The following is a 10,017-nucleotide window of genomic DNA, read 5'->3' as shown; positions in this document are numbered from 1 at the left end:
CTCTGTCCGCCGGGTCCTATTACAAACAGACTGGGGGCGGGGATGGGGGTGGGGGGTGTACCCGGATCTCCAGCGCCACGTCCAGGTAGGGGTCGTAGGTGTCCGACACGCTCTTGCACACCGAGCACTTCACTGCAACAGAGCAGAGGGCGGTGGTGGGGCAGATACCCCACCAGGTGTCCGCGCCCTAGAGCCACGAGGTCCCCTCGGCAAACCCCTCGAGACCTCAGCATCCGGAGAGAGAGCTCATGGGCCCCCAGGGTCCATAAGACGATGTACATCAGGCTCAACGCTGCCCCGAGGAGCTAGGGGTCATGGGAAGAACTGCTGCCCTCACTGCACCGTGCTTGACGGCTCGCTCACACTGCCTCCCGGAACAGGGTGCCCGTCAGGTACAGGGTGTCTGCGCCCAGACCCTGGCCTCGGGTCCCGCCTAGGAAAGAGCCCAGCCTGGCGCTAGCTCTCAGCACCGCCCGGTTCCTCCTCAGTCCTGACAGGAAGGGGGAGAGAAGAGCTTCCGCTTACCACGCGACCTGAGGCAGCCTCCAAAAATCTGGTGGACCAAAGTGGTGGCCTGCGTTTGACGGTCCAACCTGTGAAAGAGGCCGCAGCCGTCAAGTGGACTCCAGGAAGCAGCAAAGCAGCGCTGGCACGCCACCCAGCGCCTCGCCCACCCAGCGCCCCGCCCACTGCGCACCCCAGGACGTTCCCCGCTCCCCACACCCGCCCCGCAAGCCTCCCGTTGCTCTCAGTGGGCGACCTCGCGCCCAGTCCCGCTCAGGTCCTGCTCAGTCCTGCACGGTCACCTCACCCGCCACTGGCTGGGCATGCGCCAGCCCCCGATCGGGGACAGAGGCCACTGGGCGGGTCCTTTCCGCAGGACAGCAGGGGTCCCAGGCAGGGGCTCGGGTCGGGCAAGCCTGTGCTCAAGCCCCCCAGCCCGTTTACTAACTACAGGACGCAGAGCACAGCACCTGAGCGCTCACGTGAGGAAGACTCTCGAAGCAACACCATATCCACCTCTGCTCTGGGTTTTCACCCGCAGCCCCTGCACCTGCCTGACTCATTCCTCAGAGCCACCGAGACCGCCAGGACACTAGTCTCACCGGCCCTTAGTCTTCTTTAAAAAGATGAAAACTCCACAGGGAACACCCAGCGCGGCCCACTCCCTCCCAGGACAGCGTCCCCTCCACCGGCACCTGCCCCATCTCCCCAGACACCTGACTCCCCGGCCAGGGCTCCTCACCACATGTAGCGGCCCGGAGGACTCTACACACGTGTGAGTGCACATGCACACACACACACACACACACACACGAGAAGGCCCCAGCTCAGCCTGCTGTCCAGTCTATGTGACTGTTGACAGCAGGGCCACCCGGACCCCAGGAGCTCAGGGGGGAAAATACTCCAAGACACATGGGGACCAAGTGTCACCAAATCTTTACTTTGCAAAGTCAGGAAATGAAAAGTGAACGGCACCACCTCCTTTCACCACCACCATCCACAGAGGGGACACCGAACTCCACGGCAGCCAGGAGAGCAAACTTCCCTCCACGTGACAGCAGCGCCCAAGTCACCCAAAGGGGCTGGGACGGAGCGAAGGGAACCACAGGACCCTCTCCGTTCGGCCCGACAGCCTCAAACGCCAGATGACCCGTAAGCAGGAAACGGAAGCGATGCCAGCCGCCGGCATGACGCCGCCCGCCTCGGTGCAGTCACGCGTGGCCCAGAAACACAAGTGAGGGAGAGGCGGGAACCAGGCGTGGCCCGAGTCACAGAAAACCCACAAGTGCGCAGCTCTCAGACTCGGGGTGCCAAGGCACAGCAGGGGGGCAGCCCCCGAACACGGTGATTCTCAGCCAGAGGCAAAGGCGGGCGGGCTCCCCGGGGAACCGGGCGGTGAAGGGCCAGAGAAGCTAAGGAGAAACTCGGGGCCTGAAAACCCACGGCAGCACCACAGCACCCAGCCCTTGGCCTCCACCACGGAGTGCACTCCCCGGCCGGCAAGAGGGGGCGCCGGGTGAAAGCCGTGCGAGTCGCCCAGTTCCGGGGACAGATGAAAACCGACCGCTTCCACCCAAGCAAATGCGGATCAAGCAGAAAACAGTGAACCAGAAGCAAACCTGCCCTCGAGGGAAACTAGCCAGAAACAAGCACAGAGCAGGGAGGCGCAGCCCGCGCTCCCGGCCGCGTGAGAGCCTCTGGGGGCGAACACCCCGAGTAGGAGACTTTCCAACTCAAATAAAAGAGAGTTCACTGAGCTCAGGAGGGACGTGGAAAAAAGACTCGTGTCAGACACGGAGGCTGAGCTGCCAGTGCCCCTGGAGGTTGCCCAGACCTTAAACCTGGACCCGCCCCACCTCAGCCCAAACCCAAACTCATGCGTCCTACCCCCAGCCCAGCCTCCCCAACTCTCCGCCTCCAGAGCCTGCCTCATCCACCTGGCCCAGGGTCAGGGTCAGGGTCAGTCATGGTCCTGAGAGCTCTCCGCCTGGGCAGGGCTGGGGCCCAGTGCACTGACGTGCTGCGCCCACCCTCACAGCACCGCCTGCCGCTGTGGCCTCGCGGCCCAGCCGAATTCCTCCAGGCCAAGCCCAGGGATGGAGGGGAGCAGGTGGGAGGCTCCTGGGAGCTGCGTCCTGGGCTCTCCACTCAGCACTCACACACCCTCTCCTGGGCTCTGAGCACCGGCCACGGCACCTGGGCGGGGGGAGCACAGAAGGCCTTTCCCAGGGAGCACGTGCAGCCTGTCTGAGGTCTGGACCTGTTGCCATAGCGCAGAGGGAACGGGGTGGGAGTGAGGCCTGGACGCCCCCAGTGAGGAAAGGTGGGGAGGGCAGCACATACTTGGCATAGCCGCTCAGGCAGGCCTTCTGCATGGCGTCGATGGTGTACCGCAGGAACTCGTGTGCGTCCTCCTGGTTCCCGAAGCGGAAGTGCCGGGCGATCTCTGCGGAGGGAGGAGGGAGGAGCACCGTCAGATGGGAGGGGAGCCCCTGCTTCTTCAATGCCCCACGTGCGTGCCCACCTCCCCGTGACCGGTCCACGGCAGACCTTTGCAAGGGCGGCGAGGAAGCGAGCCATGCACATGTGACACCCCCTCATGGCCCAACTTTCCAGGCCAAACCCTCCCCACTGGACAGGAGCGGGGGCTCGGGGTGCCCACACCGACCATAAACCCCCTCGACCCCGCGTTCCCAAGCCGATGCAGCACCGGGGGATTCGTATGCTTCGACCCACCTGGCTTCCAGCACCAGCTCCCTGTCCCGCCCGGCGGGAGGCCATCGGACTTGGCCTCACTCACCCCATCTCCGTTGCCCGCTCACCTGCCCCCACTGTGACACCGTCCCCAGCCGTCCAGAGCCCACTGCCCTTTGGTGTGCGCCGCCAGCCCTCCACACCCAGCCACTGGCCCTGAGTCTCGGGACGCCCGGCCTCTCCACACCCAGCAGCCGCTGTGGAGCCCGCAGGCGGGAGGCTGGGACCCACTTACTTCTCAGGTCCCGGATGAAGGACACGGGCTTGATGGCGTTGCCGCTGTTGGCGAAGGCCTGCACGAGGTGGTTCTGCATGACGCACAGCATGCAGAAGCTGCCCTGCGGACCTGCGGGCGAGGCCTGAGGTGAGGCTCCCCCCTACCACACCACACACACACACACACACATGCAGGGGCTGTGCCCAGACTCCCCCCACGCCTCAGGGCCATGACCCCCCTGCACACGCACACATACATGCAGGGGCTGTGCCCAGACTGCCCCCACGCCTCAGGGCCACGACCCCCCGCACCCCCCCAGACATACATGCAGGGGCTGTGCCCAGGCTGCCCCCCCGCCTCAGGGCCACGACCCCCCGCACCCCCCCAGACATACATGCAGGGGCTGTGCCCAGGCTGCCCCCCCGCCTCAGGGCCACGACCCCCCGCACCCCCCCAGACATACATGCAGGGGCTGTGCCCAGGCTGCCCCCCCGCCTCAGGGCCACGACCCCCCGCACCCCCCCAGACATACATGCAGGGGCTGTGCCCAGGCTGCCCCCCCGCCTCAGGGCCACGACCCCCCGCACCCCCCCAGACATACATGCAGGGGCTGTGCCCAGGCTGCCCCCCCGCCTCAGGGCCACGACCCCCCGCACCCCCCCAGACATACATGCAGGGGCTGTGCCCAGGCTGCCCCCCCGCCTCAGGGCCACGACCCCCCGCACCCCCCCAGACATACATGCAGGGGCTGTGCCCAGGCTGCCCCCCCGCCTCAGGGCCACGACCCCCCGCACCCCCCCAGACATACATGCAGGGGCTGTGCCCAGGCTGCCCCCCCGCCTCAGGGCCACGACCCCCCGCACCCCCCCAGACATACATGCAGGGGCTGTGCCCAGGCTGCCCCCCCGCCTCAGGGCCACGACCCCCCGCACCCCCCCAGACATACATGCAGGGGCTGTGCCCAGGCTGCCCCCCCGCCTCAGGGCCACGACCCCCCACCACACACACCCGCACACATACATGCAGGGGCCGTGCCCAGACTCCCCCCCCTGCCTCAGGGCCATGACCCCCCTGCACACACACACATACATGCAGGGGCCGTGCCCAGGCTGCCCCCACGCCTCAGGGCCACGACCCCCAGCAGCTGTGCTCCTCTCCCCGTGACGGGGGTCGTGTGGGGACCCCTGTAGGTCCTCCTGCTCCTTCAGTACATTTGCTTACACAGAGATCAGGCCTGATGCCCAAGGCAGAGTTCAGGGCACTGTTTCTCTGACTCCAGCTGCGTCACAAGGCCACCAGCCAGAACACTAGGGCTCCTGCCCCCAGCCTGCCCGCTGCCCCCAGGAGGTGCCCGTTCCTGTGTCAGGGCTCGGGAAACCTATGTGAGGCCCCGTGTGGTCAACAAGTCCTGTCTGTGGGCCACCCAGCCTGGTACATGGTTCCAGACCACCAGGAGCAGACACGTGCCCGAGTGCTGGCAGCAGCCGACCCCCAGGCCGAGTCCATCACCGATAGTGTCTGCTCCTCCCCAGGCACGAGGCCAGACAGGGGTACGATTTGCCTTTATTTAAAGTTATGAGACACTGACCTAGAAAGAGAAGCACAAGACCGTCCCACCACCCGGCTCATTTCAGGTTTCCGAAGGGACGCACTAGTGAGCCTGCACCCTCCCAGTGCCCAACCCCTCCCGCTCCTCACCAGGCCATCACCATCTGAACACCTCGGGGTGGGGACAGACTGCGCACCCGTCAGCGGCACTGCAGCCGCGGGTCAAGCTTCCTTTGCATCCACCCCACACGGTGCGTGTCACCACAGCCTGCTGTTCAAACCCGCAGCCTGCGCTCAGCCCTCGCACACGAGCGGACGGAGCACAGTCATTACACAGCCCCTGCTAGGGGACGCTCCCCTCCCTCTCCCGCTGCCATGGCGATGCTGCCCCAACGGCCCCGTGCCCGTATCCTGGTGTGCGACCGTGTCTCCAAGGGCGAGCATGTCCTGCAGCACGGAGACCTCTCCAAGCAGGTTCTACTCCACCCTCTCCCCCTCCCCGCCAGCACCCAGACACCAGCGGCCCAGGCCCCCTCGGAATCAACACTGAGCAGCACGCAGCCTGTTCGCCGTACACACAGCAACGCCACCACAGCCTCAGCCGGGTGGCTGAGTCAGCTGGAGCGCTGTCCCGTACAACACAAGGCTGTGGGTTCGGTTCCCGGTCAGGGCACAGACTTAGGCTGTGGGTTCGGTTCCCAGTCAGAGCACAGACTTAGGGTGTGGGTTCGGTTCCCACCTGTACCATCGTCCTCCACAAGGCAGAGAGCCAGTTTGGACCCAATCCCCGCAGGCCAGACCGAGAGACTCGACCAGTGCACAAATGCGTGCACTAGGTCTCTAGGATGCATATAAGATCTTTGGTTAATCTCTTCCTCACTCCCCTCTTCCCTCTGAGATTCATCAGTCTGTGCCATGTTTCCATGCCTGTGGTTTCCCCTCCTGCATTGAGCGTCTGCCCCCTGGTGGTCAGTGCACATCATAGCTACTGGCCAGTCGGTGGTCGCTTAGGCTTTTATATATACAGATTGCACTATTTTCCATACGATCCACAATGAACCTCCTTTTGCCCACCCTGTCATTGGATACATCTTTGAAAAACCCTTTTCCTTGTAGGAAATATGCTCAGAGAAGTTTGGAGACCGTTACTCCTCCTGAGCAGTGCATTTCCATGGCCTGTCCCACAGGGGGCACCCCTGAAGTTGGGTTTTATCGGTTACTAGGTGTCATGAAACGTCACTCCTAAGTGTGATCCAGGCTGCACGGTGGCGCCACCAGCACGCGGGTCTAATTAGCCCACCCCCAGCCCCACCGCGGGCACTCACAGCTGCGCGCGTGCTCCCGGGAGAGCAGGTAATTGGCCAGCGGCGGCGTGTAGGTCAGGCACTGCACGGTGGAGTTCAGGAAGCACGTGTTGCCCAGGTTGTGGAGCCCGGCGCCCACGCGGTAGACGCGCTCCCACTTCAGGGACAGCCGCTCCACGGGGAAGAGCACCTTCTGCGGGGCGGGGACTCCGTCGCCTCCGCTCTCATACACGCGCTCGCAGCCTGGGACGGACAGGGAGAGGATGACACACTTCTAGGCGCAGAAAGGAATCGGTGACGTGCACTTAGCAGGCACCTGTCCCAGCACGGCAGCGAAGGGAACTGGTGTCCCATTTACTGGAAGCTCCATCAGCCCAGGAGGAAGCCCAGCCGCCAGGACCTTCCCGAGGGCGTAGGCCAGGAATTCAAGGCCTCCCACGGCGAGAGGGCGAGATGCAGGGAATGACGAGCCGGAGGAGCCGGGCCCGGCCCCCTGCAGCTTCTTTCCAAGCCCAGGGCTGTGAAACACGCATCCCCAGGAAAGCTAAGGACACGGTCTCCTTCTGCCCGGCCCCGGGTCACTAAGACCCATGGACCCCACAGAAACTCACAACTCTGACCAATCTGCTCTGGTTCCTACCAATCGGTCAACGCTTCGCCCACCCACTTGGTGACCACCCAGCGAGGCCCTCTGCCCTCCTGCCAGGCGTCTGTACCCTGTCTCCTGGCGGGTGGCTCATCCCCGCGGGGGCGAGCGGTGCCCTCCGGCCTGGGGTTCAGCAGCACGTATTTGCTCCGCAGGGACTGCAGCTGGCAGGAGAAGCTCCGGCTGGCCGGCTCGAACTCGATCTTCTGCAGCAGGACCTTCTTGGCAGAGGCGGCCAGCAGCCTCCCCAGCTCGCCGTCGTCGGCCGAGTCCTTGCGGCCGGGTTTCAGGGCTTCCTTCAGCTTGTCGACGATGGGCATGGCGTCACTGCGGGGCGAGAAGAGCACAGGGCCCGGTAGCCAGGTGCCCGGAACAGAGTCCGACTCTGAAGAGCCCTCTTTGTCACCCGGAGCGCTCCTCTGAGCGGCTGCCAACCCTACGGGGGAAGCGTAAACCACGGAACCACCCGAACACAGAGGGTCCACGCTGTTCCTCTCAAAGAGACAAGGTGCCTCTGCAGAGAGCGCTGGACAGACAGGGCGGCACCGGGAGGCCAGGGCCCCCTCGGGCGTGCCTCTCTCCCTCAGGGAGTGGGGGCTTCGTGCACGTTCCGTCCAAAGGCGCCCGGGGGTCCTAACGTGTGCTCCGAGCTAGGGAAACTCCAATTCTCACAGGACACTCTGGTTACACACCCACATCCACGTAACACAGGGGCCAGAGAGGCAAGTCGAGGAGCGCGCTTGTCTGCCCAGACCCATGCTCTCCAAATCGAAGCCACGGCCACATGTGGCCACTGACCATGTGGAAAGAGGCCGCTTCAAACCGTGCAGTGAGTGACATACACCAGATTTCGAGGACTTAGTATGAGAAAGTAAAACACTCCAATAGTCTTTAGATTGCTTATATGCTGAAATGATATTTGACATATATTTGGTTAAATAAAATAGACCATGAAGCTTAATTTCAGCTTCTTCTTCTTTTCCCCCATATTTTTAGTGATTTCAGAGAGGAAGGGAGAAGAGAGAGAGAGAGAAACATCAATGATGAGAGAGAATCATTGGTCAGCTGCCTCCTGCATGCCCCACACTGGGAATCGAGCCCGCAACCAGGGCCTGTGCCCTGACGGAGAATCAAACCATGACTCCTGGTTCATAGGTCGATGCTCAACCACTGAGCCACACCAGCCGGGCTGCTGCTTATTTTTTAACGTGGCTCGTGTAAGACTTGAAATTGCACCCGTGACTGCATATTGGACAGATCACCTGCATAAAGGGATGGTGACGGGACTAGATGGTAAACACGAGGTGCCCAATGCAAGCAAAGGCAGCGGGGCCCCGGGCTCTGGAATGGGCAGGCCTGGCTGCCCTTTTCCGCTATAAACTCCAGGGACCGTCACTGTGACTCCCACAGGCCCCTAGTCTTTGTAAGACAGGGATGAAAATACACCATAGGGGTGTGAAATCAACGGCCAACAAGCACTGGATGAGGGCTGAGCGCTGGATAGAGGGAGGGGGCTGGTGGGGCGGCCACAGAAACTAAGAGACAGGCAGCCCATCGCCTCTGCCAGCTTCTCTTCCACACCCCACAGCCAAAGCTCAGCTATTCCAGGCCCCGTTAGGAAAATAGGTTCCCATCAGAACAGTGGCAACCCCCTTGGCCCTCCCGCCACAGCAGCACCGACTACGTCAGGAGCACCCAGACCCAGGCTCTGATGAGACGGTCACGTTTATGGCCACGAAACATCTAACTTCACACATGGACCATGTCTGTTTGTCCGTTAAAATGTCTGTAAAGTACAGGATTGTAGAATGTATCTTTAAAAAAGAAAGTGCTCGTTCTTTGAGGAAATAAAAGCATCCTTTGGGGGGGGGGGTCCTCTGAGAGCCCTCACCCTGAAGGGTCCCACGCGGGAATGGATGAAAGGCGCAGGGACACGCGCTTACCCGGGATGGGGGAGCCTGGGTGCGCCCCGCTGCAGCATGGGTCAGGCTCCGGGCCGGACTGGGCGGGTGTGGGGCGGGACCCTCCAATGCATGTGCTCCTCGCGCTCGCTCGGCCCGTTAAACCACCAAAGCTTCGAGCCTGACGTCCAGAACCGGCGTCAGAACCTGTGGGATAAACAGCAGCCGTGAGCGGTGTCTCCCTGTCTCACCAGCCCCTCCAAGTGCGGAGCAGGAAGGCAGGCACCTGCTAGGAACAGCGTGGACCTGGGAAGAGTCAGGACGAGTCGGGGGACTGAGCCACTCGAGGGGCTCGGGATGAAAACAGCTATTTAAACTTCCACGTCAGTGACGGACTCGTGAACAAAACCTCCCCCATTCCCAGTCAGCCCCCTGACCCGTCAGCCCCAATAACCACATTCCGAAGAGGAAGCGGTAACAAACAGGGAATGCTCTCCGCTCTCTTACTGTTTGAACCAGGGAAATTAAAAATAAATAAATAAGTAAATAAATAAATAAATAAGTTGAAGGAGCAGTAAGAATTGACAAATTTTCCCTTTGCTTGGTGAGCATTTCCCCCTTCAATTACCACCCAGAATCGCTATGATGACCTAACACTGAGGTGCTTTCAAGCATTTCAGTGTGAAAATGCTCAGACGCACACGTGGGGAGAACAGCACGGGGTCCCCCTCACCCCCTTGTCCAGCGCCAACAACTATCACTACGCAGTGCCACCCGTCGCTGCCCCGTGACCCCGCTCCCGCCCGCGCAGGACTGAACAGCCAATTCCAGACACAGCCCGTCTCCTCCCGCGAAGAAGGGCTATCGACACAAAACGGAACAGAAACTCCCTACAGTGTCCATGCTGCAGCCCAAACTCACCCCGCTAAATAAATAAGGAGCCTCGGGGCAGGTGAGCCTCGGGGCAGGTGAGCCCTGGTCCTGGGCCGGCGCGGGTCCAGCTTGGGAGAGTGAACCCAGCTGAATGGGTGATGAGGACCCGACACAGCACCTGCCAGGAGCCCACTCCTCCACGTGGGTTAAGTGCTGACAGCGAGGCCGGCCTCTCTGTCTCCCCCCCCCCCCCCCCCCCCCACACACACA

The 10,017-nt window shown here is 62.5% G+C and overlaps 1 protein-coding gene across 2 annotated transcripts in view; it reads right to left on the bottom strand.

The window, feature by feature from the left end:
* USP36 (ubiquitin specific peptidase 36) overlaps positions 1–10,017 on the bottom strand; it is a 30,942-nt gene that overhangs the window by 11,587 nt on the left and 9,338 nt on the right. For both annotated transcript variants that reach the window (XM_005884217.2, XM_005884218.2), the window contains exons 2-8: positions 8,917–9,081; positions 7,044–7,300; positions 6,349–6,570; positions 3,494–3,604; positions 2,848–2,950; positions 526–593; positions 62–132 (exon numbers count right to left, since the gene is read on the bottom strand). In XM_005884217.2, the coding sequence (XP_005884279.1) occupies positions 62–132; positions 526–593; positions 2,848–2,950; positions 3,494–3,604; positions 6,349–6,570; positions 7,044–7,300; positions 8,917–8,954 (870 nt within the window). In that variant the 5' untranslated portion in view covers positions 8,955–9,081. The remainder of the gene's footprint in view (positions 1–61; positions 133–525; positions 594–2,847; positions 2,951–3,493; positions 3,605–6,348; positions 6,571–7,043; positions 7,301–8,916; positions 9,082–10,017) is intronic.

Source organism: Myotis brandtii, unplaced genomic scaffold (genome assembly GCF_000412655.1).
Source record: "Myotis brandtii unplaced genomic scaffold, ASM41265v1 scaffold825, whole genome shotgun sequence".
Classification (NCBI taxonomy): Eukaryota; Metazoa; Chordata; class Mammalia; order Chiroptera; family Vespertilionidae; genus Myotis; species Myotis brandtii.
Note: the sequence above shows the minus strand (reverse complement) of the source record. Positions and strands in the feature narration are given on the sequence as shown.